This window comes from Desmodus rotundus, chromosome 1, assembly GCF_022682495.2.
Source record: "Desmodus rotundus isolate HL8 chromosome 1, HLdesRot8A.1, whole genome shotgun sequence".
Taxonomy (NCBI): domain Eukaryota; kingdom Metazoa; phylum Chordata; class Mammalia; order Chiroptera; family Phyllostomidae; genus Desmodus; species Desmodus rotundus.
Window position 1 is genome coordinate 207,500,456 of NC_071387.1, and position 25,434 is coordinate 207,525,889.

Sequence of the window (25,434 nt, forward strand, 5' to 3'; positions counted from 1 at the left end):
TGAGCCTTCATTCAGTAGGTGAGTGAGTGATTCTGCCCTGTTTTGTCGCTGGCCTTGTTTCGTTTTGGTCGGGTTTTTAACCATGGTTGTATTCTGCTGTTCAGCATAGCACAGAGTGTATCTGAACCTCACATTGCTGCGTTCTTGGTTGTTTGCAGTGGCAATATCCGTGATCTGGTGATGTTCCTTTCCATGGACGTATGCAGATTTTGAGAGTCCACACAAGTGCTTTTATTTATTTTAATATTTTTAAAGTATTTTTTATTGATTATGCTATTACAGTTTTTCCAATTTTTTCCCCTTTATCCCTCCTTCACCCTGTCCCCCCAACCCTCCAGTATTCGCCCCCCTCTCTAGTTCATGTCCATGGGTTGTACATATAAGTTCTTTGAGTTCTGTGTTTCCTATACCATTTTTGACATCTCCCTGTCTATTTAATGCCTACCAATTATGCTTCCTCTTCCCTGTACCTTTCCGACCCTATTCCTCCCTTCCCTTCCCCCTCCCCACTGAAATCCCTCCATGTGATGTCCATTTCTCTGATTTTGTTCCTGTTTGGTTGTTTGCTTAGTGTTTGTTTTTGTTGTTTTTCTTTTCTTTTAGGTTCATTTGTTGACAGTTGTGAGTTTGTTGTCATTTTACTGTTTATACTTTTGATCTTCTTTTTCTTAGATAAGTCCCTTTAACATTTCATATAGTAAGGACTTGGTGAGGATGAACTCTTTTAACTTGACCTTATCTGAGAAGCACTTTATCTGTCCTTCCATTTTACATGAAAGCTTTGCTGGATACAGTAATCTTGGATGTAGGTCCTTGCCTTTCATGACTTCAAATACTTCTTTCCAGCCCCGTCTTGCCTGCAAGGTTTCTTTTGAGAAATCAGCTGACCGTCTAATGGGCACTCCTTTGCAGGTAACTGTCTCCTTTCCCCTGGCTTCTTTTAGGATTCTCACTTTGTCTTTAATCTGGGGTAACGTAATGCTGATGTGCCTTGGTGTGTTCCTCTTTGACTTCTTTGGGACTCTCTGAACTTCCTGGACTTCCTGGAAGTCTATTTCCTTTGCCAGATTGGGGAAGTTTTCCTTCATTGTTCAAATAAGTTTTCGATTTCTTGCTGTTGTTCTTCTCCTTCTGGCACCCCTATAATTCTGATATTGGCACGTTTCAAGTTGACCCAGAGGTTCCTAAGTCTCTCTTCATTTTTTTTGGATTTTTGTTTCTTCCTTTTCTTCTTGGTGGATGTTTATTTTTTTCTTTTGTTCCAAATTGTTGCTTTGAGTCCTGGTTTCCTTCCTGTCACTGTTGGTTCGTTGAATATTTTGCTTTATTTCACTTTGGGTGTCCTTCATTTGTTTTTTCATTTTTTCAACCCAGCTCAATCAGATCTGTGAGCATGTTGAATACTAGGGCTTTAAATTCTCCATCAGATAGGTTGGCAGTCTCCTCATCGCTTATTTCTGAGGTTATGTTCTGTTCTTTCATTTAGGCCATATTTCTTTGTCTCGGTGCAGCTGATAGGTTGTAAAGGGGCGGGGCCTTAGGTATTCACTGGGGCAGGGCAACCCAACCAGGGACGCAACCCAGGCCTGTGCCCTGATCTGCAGTCCGGCCAGTGACCTTTCGGTGTTAAGGATGACACCCGACGCCCTGAGCCACACCAGTAAGGGCTAGTTTGAATCTTTTTAAAACACATTTCCATGCTATCTAGACCCCAATTACACTGTCACATATGTATGATTTTTTTCAGTAGGTATTTATTAAATACCTAATGATCATCTCTACTAATATTTTCCATTATTAATAAAAATTTTGATAATTTTTCAACTGTTGAAATTAGATGAATATGGAATGTTATTTAAATGAAGTTCCTGAAGTCATAAATGGTTGCGATTATTTTTCCCCCTTATTTCACTTAAAAGTTTTGATCCAGTTCAAGTCTTAACAAATGCGAGCCACGTTCTTGCCTGCTCTGGATTCCCTCTAGCTACAGAGGACGTTTCCAGAATACACGCCTCTCGGAGGCCTAATGATATAAAGGTGAATCTCAGCAGGTCGAGTTTGATTTACTTAAAATAAATAAGAACGAGTTTACTGTCTAGCCCCAAATACTGAGGGCTGGGCACAGGGGACAGGGAGGAGTTAGACATAAGGTCTTGGCCTCATCTTCCTGGCAGAGTTCTGCTGCTATTGAAAACAGACTGTTCTAATTAGCTGTTCTTTTACTTAATTGAGGTTTATAAGAACTTAATGGACTTTGACGAGCAAGAGTACCTCAATGTGCATAATAGGCTATTCGGTGTCATTTTTTTTCATGTGACAGCTAATGAGGAAGGCAGCTAACCACATCTGAGTTCTCTGTAAGGGATGGAAATCTCCGAGGTCGCCTCGATGGAGGCGCAGCCATCTTGAAAGGTTGGAGGAGGGTACAGAAAGAGGGGCTTTCATAAAATAGATTATTTCGGCCCTACCTGCCCCTGTCTGGGAGCAGAATGCTGGTCGTGTTGAGTGTTCAGATTGACAGGCTCTGAGCAGGAAGCGAGCTAGGTCTCGGGGGAGCGTGATTACCCCGGGATTAGTCTGGAGGTGTCTCATCTGGAGTCATGCACCACAATGAAGGTAGTTTGTGTTTTCCATTATAAATTTACTCTTCCAGTTGTGTATTTTTAAAAACTGTTGATTAGTGTTATCTGAAAGCAATTTGAGATGAATATTTTTAGACAGGAAGGGACTTACAAGTCACAAAATTCTTGTTTGTTCAGGAGTGAAGTGATTCTGATAATTCGCTCGTGCGGTTTTGAACTGGAACCCATAGAAAGTATGCTTTGCTTTATGACATACCACCTTCCGTTTAGAACACTGAAGCCACGTGGGTAGTGTTGTGGCTCTCGCTGAATGTGGGTTAGAAGAATGTGACTGTTGTGTGTTTTGATTGCTTTTTGTGGACGGACGTTCGTAATAGGCCCTTTGGAGTTGGTATTTGCTGGGGCAGGGCAGAATGAGGATTTTTTTTAAGATTTGAGGAGCCTCTACGACTGTGTTGAAGCCCACCACCCAAACGTCTGTCTCCAGAGAGAGGGAGAGAAAGGGAAGGTGGGATCCGCCACCAAGATCCGGGCGGAGCACTTTCATTTCTCTGAATTTCCAGGTTTCCATTTGCACAGCAGCCCCCAGGGTGGCTGACCGGCCTTTTGGCCCTCCTCCAGCCCGTGCTGGGATTGGGGCCCCCTGCCCTTCTCATGTGAGGTGTGCACACACAGCTTGTCTGGTCAGTGCAGTGTGAGCACAGTAATGGGGTGCGAGCCCCGTGTCCTCTAGACCCCATCCCTGTGCCTCTCGGTGACTGTGGTGAGCAGCATCCCCCAGCCTGGGTCCCGTCACAACCATGTGGTATGAGTGAGATTTAAATCCCCTTTTGTCCTAAAACACGGAGATTTTGAGGATGTTTCTTACCCCCAGCATAACCTGCACTGGAGCTTGTCGGTTGTTAAGAGGATCTCGGGTTGGATGTTTGTGGTGTCCTTTCCAGCACGCTGCGTCTCCCACTCCTGCCTCTGGAGTCTCAGGAAAAGGCAGTATGAGTCTGCAGAGTGGGGGACCATGATGACGTGGGGCCCACAGAGCAAAGGCACAAAGGGGATTGCACTTTTGAAAAACACTGCACATGACCTAGATGTAAGCTTCAGGACATCAGACCCCACACGGTCACCTCAGCTCCTGGTGCCCGTGCCTTCTTCAAGCAACAGCAAGATTTTTAAGCTGAGGACGGAGGTGTAGCCCCTGTTCATGCTGTATCTCTTACTCACTGCTGTTGTATATGGGCGTCCTTTCTTATCTGGACCTAATTTTTAAGTTCTCCTCTGCCCTGTTCTCCTCTAGAGAAATGTATAACTACTTTGGCTGTGGTCTTGCAGATGCTTTAACGTGCCCAGATTCTTCCTGATGACTGAGTTTGCGTATTCTTGGCCCATTCACAAACATCTCTCCCACGCTGAGCAAAAGCACACGTTGAGTAGGCCTGCAGAGAGAGACAGGGAAGCTGTGGGGTTTCAGATGTCACAGGAAGGTGTCTGTTTGTTCACAAAATGCATTTCTCCTCAAAATACAGCTGACCAGTTGTCGAAGGCAGAAATTACTAAATAGCAAGAGGTTTATTTCCCAAGAAGCTTCGGTAGAGTTTCATGTATGTGAGTATACATGTAATTTCCTTGACAGTTAAAAAAGGAAAGCTAGATATGTAAAGTATATATTTTATAATGGGGATAATCACTGCTAGTTTTGATGAGATAGTGTTTTAAAATATGGCAATTATATAATGAATAAGCTATAGTTTTGCAGAGAAAGGAGAACCAACTTAGTCTAATATTCTATCTATTATGAGTATCTATGTGATGTCTCATTAGTGAGGCTGTTGTATTGATTAGTTCCAGTAAAAGGAGAATGAATTGCCAAGAATTCTAACAAAAAGTGCCCTCAAAGATACGTGTTCATGGAAAAATATATTTCATACACAGGGTGGGGCAAAAGTAGGTTTATAGTTCTGAATATGTGAAACAGCTTATTCGTACATTATTATTTATTAATTAGCATATTATTGGACATACAAACAACTGTAAACCTACTTTTGCCCCACCCTGCTCTAGAATAAACTAGGCCACATGTAAATATGCAAATTCAAATAGTCAGATTCGAAGCTGTGTCAGTTCAAAGAGCAGCTGGGAGGTCTGGGAAGAAACCTGTGGAGCGGTTTCTTTCCAAAGCCCGAGTTGCAGACTGGCACAGCTGCATCAGATCATACCTGTGCCATGTCCCTCACCTTCACACGGCATTCCCATTCAGTCTGAAGTGATCTCTTCACAGCAGATAGATACAGGCAGTGCGCGAGTTTATTTTGAGTTATAATAAACCCAGTACGGCGTCCGGGACACAATCAGGCACCTTGCTCCACAACTCAGGTTGCATGCAAAGCGCAAGCGTGCTCCTCGATTCTGCTGGCTGTGCGTCAGCTCTGGGGCTACGACTGAACGTCATTCATATGGGAAGTGAGCCTGTTGACCCAGACACTGTGTCTGGACACACGTAATCACGCTTTGTGACACCCCCCCCCCTCGGGAAACGCAGTGACTGACATTATGTAAAAAGGGAAGCACCGCAGAAATCAGTTTGCATATCACAGCGTTGCTGTGCATGCTTTGAAGGGCGGCACAAACACAGAGTCACTGTCCACCGATCTACCCCGCAGGATGCAGGTAACGGCAAACCTTTATTGCCTCCATCGCCTTCTCATTCGGTGTCTATGGGCGCCTGGGGTGCCTGCTCTGGTGACCAAGAGCACCTGTGACCCTTTATTTCCTTTTATTTTCTTTGAAAGGAATGAATAGTGTTAGAAATTGGGAAGATACTAACTTTTAACCAAAAACGTGTTGAAGAAATCGTGTAAGGAACACTTTGATATTCACATGGGGAAAGTTTTGAAAGAATATGTCACATTCTGACTCATAACTTCCTGACCAAATTCCGTCGAAGTGGTCTAGAAATCCCTTTACGAAGAAAACGGCCGTGTGTAAGGTGCTTCCTGATTTTCATCTCTGGTTTCTTTCTGTCTGCCTCGAAATGTACCATGTCCTGCCACCGTAAATCAATCCAAACAGAAGTTACTCTTCCTCCGAAACTGGCAAAGATGTGCGGGAAAGAGAAGTGTGCTGCTGACGAGGCCGGGGGGCGGGGGGGTGGGGGGGGTGGGAGGGGGGCTCACTGTGATGGCCTGGCTGCAGTGATGGGAAATTGTCATGATCTTTTAACACAGTAATTGAACAGTATACATGGATCAAGACTCCCAACTAGAGTTACACCATTTATTTTGCTCAATAACTCTAGAAATTTTCTGTGAGAAGATGGATGTACATAGATTTTTACCCAGAGAGCTCTTTATCAATACTTATCGTGAACAAAAAGAATTGAAAGGAACCTAATGTTGTCTTACGGAATTTTGTTTATACAAATACAGCCATTTAAATTTATAGTTTAGAAAAATATTCCACAATATGGAAACAACACTCACAGAAAAAGTGAGAGAGCAGGACAAAATCTCTACATATAATTTTATCCTTAATATATTGTACGTGTTACGTGACATATTAGTATGTGAAAGAGTCCGCAGTGAGACAGGAGTGAAGGAATTATCTCTGAGTGGTGGTTCCAAGTTACTTCTTTTTAAAAATTTCTTATTTGATATAATGAGCCTATATTACCTTGGTAATCAGAAAAAGTACACATTTTTATAAAATACATAATACCTTCTATAAAGTAAGTTCTACCCACATTTATAGTTATTCTATAAGTACTCTATTTACTTTATTGGTTTTCCTAAATCTGTTTTCTATAAGAAAGGTGTTTTAGTTTCTATACTTTTTTCATAATCTACTTGCTCCGTTAGTACAGTATATTTGAACATTTCCCTTGGGATATTAAATATTTTTATATCCACTTTGTTAGTAACGGGTAATTTTAAAATACCGTGTCAGTGTGCTATAGTTTAAGTATTTTCTTACTGTTCAGTATTCCTTTTCCCCCCAGTTTCTGATGTTCCATGCCTTCTTCCAGGTGAAAGGTCTCCCATATCATCATTATCTCGGAACGGTTGTAATCAGGGCGTCCTCTCCCCACTGAAGTGTCTTTGCAACACGTTAGCCATCCGCCCTCACCCACATACAGAGGCTCTTTCTTTAACTTGCCTCACTGTAGAGATTTGACTTCCTATATTATGAATAATTTGCTAGTGTTCTCAGTCAGCAAATTATGACCGCTGGGCTGCGGGCCCTGGTTTTGAACAACCCATGAGCTGCAAATGGTGTTTGCTTTTTAAAGGGTTGTGAGAGAAATGAGAAGCGGAGTATGTGGCAGAGACTCTGTGTGGCCTGAAAAGCCTAAAGATTCACTATCTCGACCTTTACAGGAAAGTTTACTGAACCCTGAACTAGAGGCACAAAAGACGTGATTCATGTGCCTGGTTTTTATTCTTGTCTTAGTTTCTGTGTAATTTCATGACTAAATTGGTATATTTTTGTATCTGAATTTACATATCATGTCTGAATTTGCATAAGGTTATAAAGGTTCTTACTCTGAATGACACGGATGTTTTGACACATGCAATTTTTAAAAATTAATTCCTATGTGAATAATTTTTATCCCTTAGCCTTTAAAAGCATTACCAAGAAAACACAACGTACAATTTTGTAAATAATGAAAATGTGCTCATTGTTTCAATATATTTTTAAGGGAAGAATGGAGAAAGCAGGGAGGCTAATTTATTATATTCTAATATGCAGTAGTTTTTGGTCCTAGATATCAAAAGTAAAAAGACTACCTATATTCTTTTATGTATGAAATTACATAAACCATTTAATCATTAAATATGCCTTCTCTGAACCCTGTAAGAGTTAGCATTATTTGAACATATATATAATACAGAGAAATTTTCATTGAGTACTTACTACATACCAGATACTATACTTGAAGTGTTGAAGTTGGACATCAACTCAATACCACGCTTCTCCATCTGCTTCTTACCTGCCTTTTGACAAGTTGTAGTTTGCTAAACCTTAGTTTGCTCAGTTGCAAATGAGGATAGTAGTAGTCGTTTGGCTGAAGGCTACAAGGAGGCTGAAATGAGACCACCCATTAATGTATGAGCTGGTGTCCAATCCTGAGTCATAGTTTATTAACTACTGAACTAATTAAGCACTTGCATTAATAAATAGGACATATGTGTTCGAATCCCTGCTCTGCTGCAGAGGGACAGCGGCTGGCTGACTTTACCACTCGGGGTCTCGGTGAATGCGTGTATAAATGAGTGCACAGTGGTCTCACGTGTGTAAAATTCTGAGAGCAAGTTCAGGCACCAAGTGCTCAATAAATATTGACCATTACCTTCTGTCATCTCTGTTACCTTTACACTGGTCTCCCTCACTTTGTACAGCATTTGTAACCAGAATTTTATAAAGATACCCAGAATAGAGATGTGTGTATGTGGAGAATATAAAAGCCATTGTTTTTATACTCTGTTGTTAACGTTCTAAACAATGTGCTGGTTTGTGGCACTCCCCAGGCTGGAGAAGAGTTGGTCTTCCTAATGTCTTCCTGTGGGACATAACTGTTGTGAGCAGTTTCAGTTCTGATAAGTCAGACTTTCAGAGCTGCTATGAAAACGCAGGGACACCGAAGCGGCAGAGCACCTGGGTCCCTTTCAGAGCCACGGTGTCTAACGTGGAAGGGAAACCTGTGGACATGTTACTGTGGCAGTAAATTCTTCCCCCACCCCTTCTTCATGCCAAAAACTCCCCACCGGCCTCCGAAAGCAATTCCTCATTCTTAGGGACCACAGTGAGAACAGTGGTCACATGAGAAGATTGTTCGATCAGCCACGGAGAACCGGGGACGTTTGAAACCGCAAACCAGACAGCTCTTGAAGTGATGCGTGCAGATGTGTGTGGATGCAGATGGGAAGGTGTCTACAGGCTACAAACTGGCCACGGGAAACGACTCTCCAGCTGGGCAGAGCTGGGTAATTCAGGTCCACAGTCAGTTCGGAGCCATCTGGGAATCAGGGATAAGAATGCGTGATTACATTTTTAGTTTAAAATAACCTACGACACACTGTCTTTTAAGGAAATTGGAAAAAAACGATGTTAATCTTTGCTTTCAGGGAATATGGAGCCATTGACGATGTAGATATTGATCTGCATATTGACGTTACCTTTCTCGATGTGAGTATCAGCGTATGCACTGTAACAGTCATTTGTAAGCAGTTTATGGTAATGGGAGTGGATTTAAATTTTGTTTCTCTTCTAATACTTTTAGTAACATACTGACTTTTTCAGAGTGATTTATTAAGAAATGCAATATGACTTGAAGAAACCGATTTTATGTATATATGTACTTGTGTTGGTTCTTTTAATGTTACATATCCTCAAATTTATAGTGTAGTACTCTTAGAATAGTACTTCAGCATTTCTTTTCATTTTTACTTTTATATGAGACAGCAAAAATTAAAAGTGGTTTGGCTTTCTTTTTACAAACCAGTAGATTTTGAGAAAATTTGTAGGCCTTAATGATTTATGCATTTCTTCAAAGTAAGTTAAAATATGTTCTAGTTGGGAAAATACATCAAGAACTCTACATGATGACTAATTCATCTTCAAAATACATGTATTTGCACAGGAGGAGATTGCCGTGGCTTGGGAAGTGGTTCGAACAGAACCTATAATTGTCCGACTACACTGTTCACTCACGCAGTATTTGAATGGCCCAGGTGAGCTGTATTTCCCTATTATTTTGAATATTAACTAGTTGTACATTGTGCATTAAGCAACATGACTGTTCGTTTGGTAATTCTGAGCATAATTGCAGCTATCTTGATAAATTTAAATACAGCTGCATCCTAGCAGAGATGGGCTGTTGGCAGCCTAACTAACAGAAAGAGAAACTACAGCATGTAGTTGTCTAGATTTCAGAAGTTGACAAGTTGTGAAATAAGCACATTAAAACCTCAAGGGGAACGATGCATATAGTAAAAGCTCAGTGAATACATTTTGGGTTGCCCTTAGATTTAATTATGTCTCTGATTCCGAGATTCAATTTTAATGTATGTTTTTCTCACCTTTGATTACTGATGAATTTAACCTCAGTGTAACATCTTTCTGTTTTTGCAAATGGAAGTCACAATAATACTTTCATCTTCCAGTAGCTTTAGGGATGATTTTGCTTTACTTCAACTGCTAGGTACTTATGACCATGGATCCTATTGTAACTCTTTCCAAGACTTACTGGATTAAACTCCCGTTTTCCTACCTAACATAGGAGCGCCCGCATGTTAGTGCATTAAACTCCACACTCAACTGGATCTGTTCCCATTGTTCCAGTTACCTACCGCTGCATAACAGACCACTCCGAATACGCTGGCTTGAAACCGCTCATCCCTCACCGTTCTTTGGTTCAGCTGGGCTGCTGTTGCTTGCAGTCCCCCATGTTTTTGCAGTTAGATGGATGGTGGATGAGGCTTTTGTCATTAAAGGCTCCGCTAGGTTGGGTGCCTAGCAGTTGACACAGCGTCATCTCCGAGCCCAGCTGGGACTGTTAACCAGAGTGCGTACCTCATGCAGGACTTCTTCGTGTGGTTCGGGCTTCTTGTAGGAGGGTGGCTGGGCCCAAAAGCAAGTGTTCCGAGAGACAGGGTGTGGGCGCTGCCCGGGAGAAGGCTCAGTGAGTCTTTCACTGTGTTCTGTTGATCACAGTAGAGGAAGACTCCGCCCAAAATCAAGAGACGGGACGTGGGTGGCATCCCCCAAGGTTGTGGCAATCTTTAGCCCGCTGTGCCTACGTCAGCGTGGTCTCTGCGTGTTTTTTTTCAGGCATGTCAAGGAACTTACATCTGCTGTTAGCTTTCACATTTATGAAATATGTAGGAAAAGTTCACACTTTGAAAATGATTCTGTAGTCACCTCTTTCCCACTTTGGTCTAACGTGTTCTACCTAAGTAATCCACCCTCAGTACAAATAGCAGAGTGAGTGACATGATTTCATGTAAGGCAAAGACAAATAGTATTTGGTACTTTGATTATTTATATATAAATGTGATAAAGAAGAAAAATAATTATTCATAATCCCTCCATGCTGAGACCGCTGTATCCAGTTTGTTTTCCATACATACATGTTTTATTGTCATAAATTTGACATTGAATCGGTAAGTAGTTACGCATTTTAAAGTTATGTCACAAGGCCATCCTCATTAAGTATTCCAAAATGGAATGATGTGTGAAATCTGCACAGTATTCCAGCCGATAGGTATATATTTTTTCTTTCTTTGAAATGTGCCCATTTAATTTTATTCTGATAGTGATGGAAAGAAAAGAAGCCTTCCTGTCAGAACTTTTGTGTTTTTGAATTACCGGGTTAGGGATAAAACTGGGTCAGTTTGTCTCTGCTTTCCCCAACTGCACATGTGGGAGAGGATAACGTGGCTGCTTGTATGTAATCTCACCGCCGTGACTCATTTTTAACGTGATCTTCAGTTTCAGGCAGAGATTTTTCTTCACAATATCTCTTTGAAGAGTTTTACAAATATTTTAACAATTTTGTAAATGTTAAGAATATTTCAGTGATTACTGTAATTCATGCTTAGATGACTTTATTGTTCAGTATCACTTATTTAGTATTACAACTCATCCATAATTTAATTTTTTCATCTCATATTTAATAGTTTGTAAAACCAAAGGCACAAAGGTCATACTTTGTCTTTTCATACCTGAGAACGACCCTTTGTTTTGTGAGCAAGACAGTTTGGTCAAGTATAAATTTATGGGATCCTCATATTTTCCCACCAGAAGACAAAAGTGCTTTAGAAAAAATCATGCTAGTTTATATCCGAAGTGTTTTATCTCTGTTCCTTTGTAAGAAAGGTATTTGATTTTGTTCAGTTTGTTACATGTACTTACTGTGCTATTTTTTATTTCTCCTTGGTGTTCTTTTCTGTGTTTTCCTTTATTGACATATTTAAGTCTTAATTCACCTCAAACAACTTCTATGTAATTGTTTTGTCCTTTATCTGCTCACCTTGACAGTAGACTAGATGTAACACTCTGTCTTCCGATTACTGAATTTTGCCATGTGATGATGCCCACATTTCTGCCCAGTTTTTGAGGGAGAAATAAGTACGTGTGTTATACATGGGTATAATGCCCACATGCCATGGGTGTAAAAATGGCTGTAACGACCCCACATGCAACACACGCAAACACGTGGATGCGCGTTGTACACGGGAGCGCGGTAGTTGCTTCCAGGAGAAACCACTGTTGTCTCTCATCCGTCTCAGTCTTTCATCCTTCACCTCCGAGTATGTTACACGTTTTTTTCCCATTTATCTTCTACTCCGTTAAGAATTTCTTCTTCATTCAGTCTTTGATTTAACGTTTCCCCTATATTTTTAATTTAACTACCATCTTTACTGATACCCTATTATTTCCTCTTTCTCATTAACTGCATTCATTTTGTTTATGTAGTATTGTTCTGAATTTTGTGAATAGAAATCAGTAATCGTCCAGCTGATTATTTCTTCCTATAGATGGAGTTTTGTTTTGCTCAGTGTTGAAGCAGGAGTTGAAATGCGCTTCTTTCAGGAATTAGTGTGGTTTGTGTGTAATTTCTTCGATTAAGAAGGAGGAAAGAATTGCACCCTGCCTCTTCCCTAGGTGCATTAGTCTGAGACCTGACAGCTGGGGGGCTGTGACTCTGCTGGTGCCTCCCACTGACCCCCTCTGATCCGCTCTGACCCCCTCCCCCAGCACCTTCATGCTTTGCTGCTAACAGCGCATATGGGCTTCCCCATTAGACACAGTGGAGCTCTGTGTCTCCCGGGTAGTCCTCACCTCTGCCCTGACCCTTTGATGTGGCTGATGTGAGTGTCCTGAGGCCCAGCTACCCTGCCCTGAGTCCAGATGCGCTTTGTCCTGTGATTTACACTCCAGTGGTCCTCACTGGACCAGGCCGAAGCAGGGGCTGGACCCTTTTCCTGTCTTCCTCTTCCTCCTCTGCCCCCCATTGGTTTCTCCTGGGACCAATTCCATAGTCAGTTCTTGGGCCCAGATCTTCACTGGGGGTCTAACTTGACCTTAGATGGTGGGTCAGGGCTGGACCCTTTTCCTGTCTTCCTCTTCCTCCTCTGCCCCCCATTGGTTTCTCCTGGGACCAATTCCATAGTCAGTTCTTGGGCCCAGATCTTCACTGGGGGTCTAACTTGACCTTAGATGGTGGGTCACAGGGCAAGAAAGAGATCTGCCTCTGCTTCAGGAGGAAGCCCACCAGTCCGACCCTGTAGGAAACTGCTCTGGGCACATACTGGGAGATGCGTTAGTGGTGTCTGCCTTAGCTTCCTGCCCCGTCTTTCAGAGAATGGGGGCTTTGTGGGGTCAGCCTGTTAGGACCCCTTACAAGGGTTCCATCTGTCCTCTTTGTAGCCAAATTCTCTGCACGTTTCTCTCGTGGGGATGACCTCATAGCAAGTTCCCGTTCCTTTCGCTGGTGTCTCCTGTTTCCATCATGCACCGGTTACAGGGAAGCTTCTTCCAGCCCATGCACCCTCACTGCCATCCTAGGAGGACATTTCCCCAAGGTTATCTTTTTCTTAGGGGAAATTCAAGGGGAAAAAATACAATTTAAAATGGGCATGTCTGTGAAATACATGACAACAGCAAGAGACAGTGATACTAAAAAGGAACGTATTTATTATTCCAGAAGAGAACAATTAGGGATCATTTTACTTAATGATTTAAACTAATTGCAAACAAACAAAAAGGTGAGAAAGTATCCCTTGACCGTTTGTAATATGTCTTTGAGGGTATCAGTATTTGTGGTTAAATTAACTTGAAAAACTGTATGACCGATACAGGGTTTAGACTGACCTTGTTAAGAGTTCTTTTTGAAAAACACTTCTTGCTAGGCTTGGGGAATGTATGAATCATACTGCGTGAACTATATTTGGCTAGGGCTAATCTGACCGTATATCTATGAGTGAACGGGAGCGATAAGATTTGAAGAAATAAGCTTCCTTATCCACTTTGAAATTAGAGATAAGTTTCATCTTTATTGTACATGGGGAAATACACTCTAAGTAAAAAGAAATGATGGTTATGATTCTTAGGGTGTTATATATATTTCCCCAGAATTGTTGGTATGTAAGTCTGGTTTCTGATCTCAAGGAAAGGGATGCTTTGACTTTAAAGTGGTCAACAGCTAACACTGAAAGGCTTCTCTGTGCAGATCACTTTATGCTGGGTACTTCTGTATCTGTGTGATCAGAGTATTGGAATGATTTCCACGCATCTTAAGCAGCCCTTCCCAACCTAAACTGTGTGAGAAGGAAAGTTTGATTGGCTTTCACCTTTTTAAAAACATGAACATATTTTACTAGCATATTCTGTCAAATACTCTTGTAACCATTGAATGGTGAGTGGTGAGTGACTTTTCTGAGAGGTTATTAATTTCATAACCATAGTTATTAACTTACAGAAATGGTCAAAACGTGAAGCCCATGACGGGTGTGCTCCTGTGCCTCACTCTCGTCCTCCGTGGGCTTATTATAAAAACGGTGTGGGCTTACGCAGACCTCTCTCTTCCGCCGAGAGAGAAGTACACCAGGGGCGTCCAGCCTGCAGCCTGCGGGCCGCATGCAGCCCAGGATGGCTGTGAACGTGGCCCAACACAAAATCGTAAATTTACCTAAAACATTAGGAGATTTTTTTGTCATTATGTGTCACAGTGTATTTCATGTGTGGCACAGAGATGCCAAAAGGTTGGGCATCCGGTACACTGCCCTGCACATTGTTGTTTGCGCTTACTGTATGTATTTTGAAGATTATTTTTTATTTTATATAATATACATATGATATACAGGGTCCAGCAGAAGTAATGCCTGCTTGAGTATGGTTGGTAGCAAAATGATAGGCGTATAATAATGTATAGTTTTAATCTTAACATTTCACCTAAAATGTCACATGGTGTGCTTGCGTGTGACATTGCCATATTACAGAATTACATGCTTATGATTTTGTAATAAGAGAGGGGCGTTATTTGTGCCGCGCCCTGCATTTGTACACACACATATTATACCTTAGTTATAACAAGCAGTGATCAACAATGACCTTCACAATCTCTGTATACAAAGCATAAAAGTGATGTAGAGCACGGTGCGTACACCGCTTTTAAATGTGTATATGGTACATACTATGCAGTATGTAACTAGGTATATGTGTACCTTTTCTTCCAGGTACAACACTTCTTCCATGTATTACACGCACAGAGGCACATATATTGCTTCCCTTTCTTGTCCGGGCTGATGGCTGAACATCAGCTCCACATTTCGACTGATTTTTTTTTCCCTCTTTGCAGTGCCCACTGTTGATGTCTTTCAGATTTCCACCAAAGAGCGGTTTGGATTGGGACATCAGCTGAAAAAGTAAGTTTTCCAAAGAATAAAAAATCCTTTTCTGTGAAGGAGAACCAAGCAGTCCCTTGCTCATCATTTCCCCCATTTTGAAGAGAGCTAGTTCGCCGACAGAGCCTGAGGTCAGAACTGGGCTGTCCCCGCTGCAGCCTCCCAAAGTTGCCCTCCCACCTCCTCCAGCTGGCGCGGCACCTGCAGAGGCCGCCAGTGAGGACGTGGGTCCCTGCGTCTCAGGGCACCTGCAGGAGGAGCCGGTCCTGTGGGTGTATTTTCTGCCAGTCGGCCTCTCCTGTGAGTCACCCTGAGGTCTCTCTGCTCCCAGCTGTGCCTGACTTTCTCCCCTGTGGGTTATAGTGACGTCCCCTCTGTGTGTTCCCTGGTGCTTAGAGGTGGGAACAGTTCCACAGAGACTGCTGGGGCTCCTGCCGCACCCCTCGTTCCCACACCTGCGCCTTTGAAATGGTTCTTTCGTAAAGAAACCCAGTACTTTCTGTTTGGGCCTTGACCATACAAAGAGCCAATTTATCTCTCAGAGACATAGATCTACCCCACTTACACCCACTTAAATCTACACCCCATTGGGTGTACCTCAGTCACAGTCAGAATCTAAACTCAATAAATTCCATACTTATTAAAATATTAGCTTTAAGAATTTGTACTTATGGAGACATCCAAGGATTACTTATTCTTCCAAATACAGCTTCACACTGGAATATGACATTTAAATCTTGCTGCAATCTTGGATGAAGAGAATCTTTAAAAATTAAGTGTAAATTAAAAATCTTCTCTTGTCCTGAGCTCTGAGGTGACTTTCCAACGAATTGGAATTATGCACCATTATCACAATTTCACGCCTTCCTTCCTTGCTACCTCTACAGCTAAAAAGGCCCAAAATAATTCCACACGTGACAGCTTCTGCTGACCTCATCTAAGCCAGCAGACAGCGGCTGGGGTAGAAAGTCTTGAGAGCTGTACTTTCGTTGCTGCGAGTTAGTTTGGTAACACTGAAGGGTATTGAGAAATTAATACTGGCTTCGTGCCAAGAGCCACTCCTGTCCCTTTCAGTAACGGATGTCCACCCGTGTCAGTCCACATCCGATCATGCAGGTGTGATCACTGTCATTTTTGGTACAGGCTCACTTAGGCAGAGTTTGTTTCCTTATTTATGAACATGTGCAATAATAGCTACTTTCTGTGGGTATCCTGAGAATTAAAGAAAAAAAAAATCCGTATTTGAGATTCATATTTTACTTACTGGTGTACTGTAACTTATAAACAAATAATAGCACCATTTTTCTATTCCAAAAGCAATTCATGTTCCAAGGAACTGAGAAGAGCATGAAAAACAAGCAAAGTAGGATTGACTTGAAAGGCAGTCAAAGTACTTAATTTATTGCACACATAATTCTTAATTGTAAAAGTTCCCGTCTACTTAAATATCAGACCTAAAGGGGCCACTGCCGCCTGAAAGATGGGCTACTGAGAAGACCCTGCAGCTTGAGACCCTTCTTAGAAAAGAGGGCCGGGCCTGAGTCCGCAGTTGGCGTGCCAGAATTCTTCGCCATGAGACTGCGAGGAAGTGACCTTGACTTAGGACACGTTGATGCAGGAGTTACCAAATCCTGCCTTCTGATAGTCACTGAAAATTAAAAAGAAATGCATCATATTTGTAGGTGAAATGGGCTGTACTGAAGGTCGAATTTACTGATCTCCTATTTATTTATGAAGTTGGTTTCACCTGGCTTAGTTTTACTTAAAATTATAGTTTTATTCTGTTGTACTTCTCACAAAGAAAAACATACAGAGTAAAAAGAAATTGATGTTGCTTGTATCTTAATAAATAAAATTGTAATTATTAAGAATTTTTCAAACTGCATTCCTGACACCAACAAAATAATTCAGATTTTATGTTGCTACTTCTGCCAAATTCATTGACCCTAGGCTGTCACTTCATAATCTTTAGAAATCCATTTATATACTTCTTTTATCAATTCTTCTGTCATTGATATTTTTAACTGTATCATAATATATTAATAATTCACAAAGTCATAAAAAGTTTCTGTACGGTGCTTTCTTACATGCAAAAGCATTGTGTATTATTCTAAAGTAGCCTCTCACTAGTAGCTGTGTGTGTTTCCCTTGGATGAAAGCAGCTTCGGCATGATAAACAGCACAATCTGATACTAAATTGACCTGGGACTGTGCTAACAGACTCCCTTTGGATTGACAGGATCATGCAGACGTTTGTCACGCAGCAGTGGAAACAGAGCAAAGAGAAATCCAGTTGCCTGCACAGCAAGAAGCTGTCGGAGAAGAAAGCCAAGTCCCCCCTGCATTTGTTTTCTACCCTGCGCAGGTGGGTGACAGACCCTTCGCCCTGTGGTGCTAAGTGCTGCGCCTGCGATTCCACGGTCACTGAGTTCAAGGCAGCTGCCCCTTACTCTTGCATCAGAAGAGGCAATAACATCCATGCACTTCATCAAAAACTGCTTTCTTAACTTTACTCCGATTGCATTTTTGCTTTCTAATCACAGAGTTGTCTCTGACTAAATTAGTCCCATAAAGGACTCTGGAGTAAGTAGGAGGGGAAAAAACCCTGACAATCTTTTCTTGCTTTTCAGGAAAAATGCATTTCAGCTCCTGCGACCCCTGTGTACACACTTTAGATTTCCGTTGTAGCTGGGTAGGCCGACAGCGCGGTGGTTTTGTCGCTCAGCTGAGTTCTCCTCCTGCTTGGCCCTGTGCTAATTGTTGTTCCATTTTGAAGGTCGCCAAGTTATCCTCCCCCCGGTTGCGGTAAAAGCAAATCCAAGCTGAAACCCGAGCAAGACGGCATCTCCAAAACGCATAAGCTGCTGAGGAGGACTTGTTCCAGCACCGTCAAGACCGAGGACGCGTGCGCCCCCAAGTCGCAGCACCGGAGCTTCGGCCGCTCCCTGTCCAGCGACCCCAGGGCGGAGCAGGCGGCGCCGACCCTCAAGCCGCACAAGCTGCTGGCCCGGCCCTGCCCCGTGGCCGCCAAGCAGGAGGACGGCCTGGCCCTCAAGCCGCACAAACTGCTGACTCGGTCCTGCTCTGGGGACCCGCGCTGCGAGCACGGCGCCACCCTGAAGCCCCACAAACTGTTGAGCAGGTCTTACTCCAGCCACCTGCGCATGGACGAACTCTACGGGCTGAAAAACCACAAGTTGCTCGGCAAGCCCTCCGCCAGCGCCCCCAAGTCATCCAAGGCGGAGCTCTGTCCGGAGCCCGCCCCCGAGGGCCGGAGGCTCTCTCTCACCTCAGGGCTTATTGGTATCTTGACCCCGTCTTCGTCCTCCTCTTCCCAGCCCGCTGTGCGTAAACGTTTTTCCTTTGAGTTCTTCCATCTTAGGCTGAGATGCAGTGGGAGAGGCTTCCTAGACATGGGTAGGGATCTGGTAGAGAAAAGAAGCGAGATTTCATTCGTTTGTTTGTTTTGGAAAGTGTACTGGGTTTTGTAAATGTTATTTTGCATACCAGACATTTGCAACTGGTGCTGGAATGTGAGTTTCGGTTTTGGGGAAAAAATACATAAATGTGGTTATTGATTTGAGGTCCTGTGCAAATGGTAATGAGTGCTACTAAAAATGGAAAGATGCCGGTTGGATTCACAGAGCCGCTCTTTGTAAGCAAGCTAAAATTTTAACGTTTGATTAAGTAGGTTTACCTGATCTCCAGTTTGCTCACAAAAGTAGTGGAAGATAAGGTTTGTCTAATAATTCACTTAAGAGTAATGTCCTTTCTGTTATATCTAAGAGGAGACCTTGGCCCATGAACACTATTATTTGTACAGAGAAGCCACATTTACAGCTGAATTCTCTCTGCCTCACTTGAAGCTGCTCTTGGTGGCTGTAAACCCAGTGACTTGATCCTAAAGCTGGTCTTGGGGGTGGGGAGAGAGGACTGACAGGTGACTCTTAAAACTTAAGAACTTGGGTGGTATTGGAAGTCAGTTTTACACAAAACTTGCCTCCAAAGTGATCTGCGTTATAGTCAGTTTCAGATAAAGAAATAGACCTATCTTATGTATATAAGTTACATGATGTAGCTGATACAGTATTAACTTTTGCTACGTGTGTGCATGAGTGTCTGCTGGGAAGGCCGAATTCAACTCTTAAATGTTAATGTGGATACACCTAGCAATGACGAAATTGCAAAAAGAAAAGATTGTTCTTAGAACATTGTATCATATAGATTTATTTCTATAGTTAAATTGTTAATTTTACCACAAAATTATATTTGCGTTAAGAAAATGTGTTTGAATTGATTGATAATTCTAGGTGGACATCCTTAGCGCCCATTTCTTACTAAAACTAGTATTAAGGACATAGAGAAAAATACTGTCAGAGAGGTCTGTAGTAGAAAGTTTCCCATGTTAGTTATACCTAAGGTAGATAAGCCCATATTCTATAAAAGAAAGTGTCTTGCTGTTCTCTCGTGTGGTTAAGCTTAAGCATAATGTCATAGTTTGGAGTTGTACGCCTTTCAGTCCGTGACTAATACTGTCTTCGGAGGATTAATTCTATCTGACTGTAAAATGAGTTTGACATACTCCAAAGGAGGAGGAGGTGGGCGCGTTTGACAATGAGTAATAGAGGAAATCAGTTCTTTTGTGATCATGTAAAGATGCCAGTCATTTTACTAGAAGATCAGAAGTGAAGACTATTCATTTATTTAGGAAAACATTGCAATAGTAACGGCAGGCCATCGATTACAGTACAGAAACTGTAATCTCGATGTCGTATCCGTGACTTAACTCCTATTACAGGTGATCCTAGAAAGATCACATCCACATTCACAGTTGTACAAAGTAAAAGGCTATCATTTACATATTTCCCCATTTTAAAATTTACTTTTTTTTTACACTTTGCTTTTTATAGCCAAATGGTGCCAAATGCATTCCAATACGAGATCGCGGCTTCCTAGTGCAGGTAGGAGCCAAGATGCCAACCGTTGTAGAAATATTTTAGCTTCAAGTGGGTTTTCAAATCACGTGTGACCTTGCCCTCATGATTTCTCTGTGTTGTCCGATCCAGACCATTGAGTTCGCTGAGCAGCGGATCCCCGTGCTGAACGAGTACTGTGTGGTCTGTGACGAGCGCCACGTGTTCCAGAACGGCCCCATGCTGAGGGTGAGTTCTCCCGGGCTGGCGGGGTGTCAGTGTCCGTTTAGGGTGTAAGTGAAGAGGGTTGGGATGTGAAAGCAAGTAAGGAAGGAACTGCGTGTGCGGTACGTACTTTCTGTTGAGCAAATTATTTAATACCCCAAGGGGTATAATTTTGACCAACGAGTCACTGTTTCTGAAGGAATCCATGCAAGAGCAGGTAGTGTTGTATTAGGGAAATCTTCCTCGTCGTGTTTCCTACCTGTGCCTGTCTGTCCTCTCTCTCTGTGCCCCTTTATCTGCATGTCTCTGTATCCACCTACGTGTGTATCATCCACCATCTGTGTCGTAAGGATGGAGATAGATATAAATGTCCAGGGCTGGATACGTAAACTCGTGCATAGTTTTTCTTCAAAGCCACACAATTTAAGATGCTTAATGCAAGGAGAGGATAGTCTTTGTTCCAGTTAGAAGAGGTATATGTAGCACGCAGAAAATCAGAATAAAGATCTCAGAAAATGCCAACTCACTGACACATTCAGGGTATGAGTGAGGGAGTATGGAAATAAAATCAATGTGCATCTTGGGGAGAATTATCTGATTTCAAGCTTTGCAATTTTTTATTGAGATAACATTAATGTAACATTATTTACTATTTTATTTTTTTATTGTTTAATTATAGTTGTCCCCATTTCCCCCCATTACTCTCCCCTGCCCTACCCACCCCCTACCTCCCACATTCAGTCCTCCCCCCATGTTGTCCTTGTCCATGGGTCCTTTATACATGTCGCTTGCCTTGACTCCCCCCTCCCCCCTCTGGTATTATTTACTATTTTAACATGTACTGTTTATTGGATTTCGGTATACTCGCAATGTTGTGCAACCATTACCACCCTCTCATTCCAGAACATGTCTGTCACCCGTGAAAGAGCCGCTGTGCCTATTAGTGGTGACTCCCGCTTTCCCTTCCCCTCATCCCCCGGCAACCACTAACCTACTTTCTATTTATGAACTTGCCTATTCTGGACATTTCCTATAAATAGAATGATACACTATGTGGCCTTTTACTTGGGACGTCTTTCCCTTTAATGTTTTCAGGGTTCATCCATGTAGTATGGGTCTGTACTTTATTCCATCCATGGTAGAATAATGCTCCATTACATGCGTACACAACATTTGTTTATCCTCTCATTGGCTAGTGGCATTCCTGGGACATATGTTAACCCTGTTTAAATTTTTGAGGACCTACCAAACTATTTTGACCTTTCTATATTCCTGCCAAAGGTATATGATGGTTCTAATTTCTCCATATCTTCACCAATATTTTTTTTATTTATAGCCGTCATAGTGTGAAGTTGTGGCTCATTGTGATTTTGGTCTACACTTCCTTAGTGACTGATGATTATGAGCATCTTTTCATGTGCCTATTGGCCATTTGTTTATCTTCTTCAGAGAAATGTCTGTTCCAATGTTTTCCCCATTTTCAAGTTCTTCATTATTGTTGAGTTGGTAAGAGTTTATATATATATGTATATATATATATATATACACACACACACACACATATATATACACACACATATATATATTCTGAGTATTATATTCTTATTAAATATGTGATTTGCAAAAATTTTCTTTTTTCTGTGGGTTTTTTCAATTACTTTTGACATTCAATATTCTATAGTAGTTTCAAGTGCACTAGGTTTTCTTTTTTCATTTTCTTTTTTTAATTTTGTTGTAGTGACATTGGTTAATAACAAATTTCAGGTGTGCGGCTCTATGACACGACATCTCTATACTCTGTTGTGTGTTCCTGTGACACATGAAGGTTTTAATTTTGATGGAGTCCAAGGTTATCAGTTGAACTGTTGGATAATTCAAGATCTCAAAGATTTATAGCTATGCATTTTTTTCCTAAGAGTTCTATAGTTTATATCTTAATGTTTAAGTCATTCTATGTCAAGATTTATACTTTAGAAAACATATGTAATAGCCATCTACAAACATAATTGTCAGATTTTGTGATGCATTTGTTTCATTTTATTTTTTATAGGAAACATGCATAAAATTTTTTTCTTGATATTCCTATGCAATTTTTTTTACCAGTCAGCTTTTCTCTCAAAGCGCTACATTGTGATTTTGCATTTATGTATTATGTATCTGCATAAATTATTTGCATTTGGGCGTGGTGATGCATAGTTATGCAAATAGGGAACATCCTTTGATCATCTCCGTTTATCCCCGTAGGAGGTGCATTTTTACTTGTGGGTGTCCATCTGTTAACCTTGACCTGTTTAGCTTGGTCCACAGCAATGTCATTTCCACTGCAGGAAATAATAGTGTTGTTATTAATGGCATGTGCTTCTTTGAGAGCAGTTTATGTGATCCTATGTTCAAAGGGCTTTACATGGATTATCTAATTTAATCCTCGTAGTAACCCTGTGAGATGGGTAGCGTCATTATTATCTCCGCGTTACAGATGAGGACAACGGTTATGCACTCGATGTCACACTGCTGTTAGGTGGTGGACACGGGATTTGCACTCTGGCAGAACAGCACAAGGCCGTGGCTCTTAGTCATGCAGGGATCCTTGACTCGTGTACTTTACTCGGCTTCTCCTGCAACCTGGCAATTTACTAGACATGTTGTTGGGGTTCACGCTTTGTGGTTTAATTACTGGCAATTCATTCCTATAGTAAGTGATAGAAATCTCACAGTTGCTATTAGTATCCTCTGTCCCTTCAAATTTTGTTTTACTTTATATCTTTCCGAAGCAATGAAATTGACTGTTTTGGAAGTAGAAGCATGTTTGTAAACAGGAGAGAATCTAACAAGATTTTCTAAATAAATATAACTAGGTATTAATTGGTTTTTATGTTGTTATAATTCAGACTGATACCTAAGGAAATCAGAAAAATTACTTTGGTTTCTTAAATAGTAAGGTCAGTGACAGAGGAAACCAGGAAGTGAAAAATCAAAGAAACATTTCATATTCAAAGGAAGAGAGGTAAGCAGAGTGTGCCTTTGATCCTGTTAGAAATTTCACCTAAATCAAGCTCACTCAGTTTTTCTTTCTCAGATAGATCTATTGCAGTATGTTTTGGTATGATTTTAATAGTAATGTATAAAAATTATTAGAAATACAATTTCTTATGGGATATTAATAATGTGAGTCATTGACCATTTATTCAGTCCCTATGACATGTCACAAACCCATCAATCCCAGAGACACAAGGAGAATAATATATAACCCAGTTGGGGACTAAACTCACAGGTTTCCATAGAATACTGTGTCTGATGTCACCACCTATGTTAGATCTTTCGGTTTCACAATTCACTCCCTTTCTTACTTATTTTCTCTTTTCTCCAAGTCTCTCTTTTCCATATGACCTATGCCCCCTTTTTCCCCCAGTTCCAAAGCTTTCTTCTGCATCTACTCTTCTGCCACTTGGCTCTGTCCTAGGTGAGCCTATCACAGTGTCTGCTACGTGGGGAACTGAAGTACTGCTGTAGAAATAACAGAACGCTCCAGTTTTCTGTTAACAAAGTTTATATGTAAATGTCGCTCCCAGGGTTGAGTTATGACATGTAACACTCCAATCTGCATAAAACTCCCGTCAACATCGGGAGGATTACTCAGAGATGCCCAACTTTCCAGTGGGGTGGCAAAGTTTCGATCTTTATCAGAAGATCCACACCCACACCAAGTCACGGGTTCTCTACATTTTGGAGCCAATTAGAGAGTCTTTGCAGCACCTGTTTTACAGATGTTAATTACGTGTTGACGTCTTCATCACGGGCTTTGCACAGCAGGAAAGGTTGCATTGACCGAACGAGGCCCTACAGGTCTCCGAGTCCCTCGCGCCCTTGCCTTTTCGTTCCACCCAGCGTGAGCATTCCGGTCCTGCATCAGTGCGGATGTTGTCTCCTTCCATCCCTGTCTGTGAGCTGCTGGGCTGCGCAGGAGAAAACCACACGGTTGTGTAGATAGTGTTTCTACAAAGTGGGAAGTTCACCATTAATACTTGGCGATCACTCTGTGTCTCCTTGGTTACTAGACTTTCCCGTTACCCACGTCAGCATATGATGTAAGAACTGTGACCTCATTCACTCCTCCGGCCATGCGAATGTGACCCAGGTGACTTGTTCCGAGTGGATCCATCAGTCTGGGAGTCTGTTCTTACCACCAGGGAAGACTGCCCAATCCGAGTACAGTAAAGTCAGCTGGGAAACCTGAGAACCTATATTTTGGAGTATCCAGCCTGACTGTCAGCCTTAGACAAATATTTATCACTAAGGTTCTTCTTTTCAGAGTGAAATTAATAATACTCAGCTATAATTTGGTCATAGTTTAAAGCATTTCCATGGAAATTCTTGAGAGACTGAGCATGTGGATAAACCTGGATATGTCCTATTTTACCTCCTAAAAGGAAAATAGCTAGGTCTTCCCGTATTCAGGTCTGACTTTTGAAGAATGGATGAAAAGGCACATCCTATTCAGTCCTGTTTGGCCATGCTTGAAAGTTAGGGTTTTAAGGTCTGAGATACAGGCTACGCTAAATAACAATTACACAAAGAAGCTTTTAGTTCAAAAATGTGATTTTCTTCTACATCCCAATTGAGTAGAAATGGGTTTTAATGGTCAAACAGTAACTCTAGTTGTAGGAGACAGTCGGGGTCACTGTGTGTGGGGGTGCAGTCCAGCCTTTTCCTGACTTCCTGTGGACCTGTGTTGGTCTCTTTGGGATTCCTGTCTTTCCTGATGTGCAATAAATCTCTTTTCGCACCAGATGTGTCTCTCCCCCCAAACATGAGAAGAACCTAAACCATTGGTTATAAAACCAGAAATGCAGAGAATTAAAGGCTTGTAGGTTTTGTGTTTCTATTTTAGCAAGAAAGATTTTAACAATGAATTAAGAATTGAGATAAATGAAATTGAAAATAAAAACACTACGTAATATGCTTCAGTACAAGTTTTTATTAAACATTTATTTTTGTGTATACATTGGGGAAAAACAAGAAGAGGCAGCTAATCTAGGTTATCTAATACTGTTAATATTTATTTTTTAAGTATGTATATTTTATTGATTATGCTATTACAGTTGTCCCATTTTCCCCCGTTCACTCCACTCCACCCTGCACAGCCCCTCCCTCCCACATTCTCCTCTTTTAGCTCATGTCCGTGGGTCACACATATAAGTTCTTTGGCTTCTACATTTCCTATACTATTCTTAACCTCCCCCTATTTTCTACCTACCATTTATGCTACTTATTCTCTGTACCTTTTCCCCCTCTCTCCTCCTCCCACTTCCCCAC

The 25,434-nt window shown here is 41.6% G+C and overlaps 1 protein-coding gene across 3 annotated transcripts in view; it reads left to right on the plus strand.

The window, feature by feature from the left end:
* Positions 1 to 25,434, plus strand: part of PARP8 (poly(ADP-ribose) polymerase family member 8) — a 154,936-nt gene that overhangs the window by 80,966 nt on the left and 48,536 nt on the right. For all 3 annotated transcript variants that reach the window (XM_045204842.2, XM_024571933.3, XM_053914755.1), the window contains 7 exons: positions 8,702 to 8,762; positions 9,217 to 9,307; positions 14,938 to 15,004; positions 17,223 to 17,348; positions 17,760 to 18,327; positions 19,894 to 19,944; positions 20,050 to 20,145. In XM_045204842.2, coding sequence (XP_045060777.2) covers positions 8,702 to 8,762; positions 9,217 to 9,307; positions 14,938 to 15,004; positions 17,223 to 17,348; positions 17,760 to 18,327; positions 19,894 to 19,944; positions 20,050 to 20,145 — 1,060 coding nt within the window. The remainder of the gene's footprint in view (positions 1 to 8,701; positions 8,763 to 9,216; positions 9,308 to 14,937; positions 15,005 to 17,222; positions 17,349 to 17,759; positions 18,328 to 19,893; positions 19,945 to 20,049; positions 20,146 to 25,434) is intronic.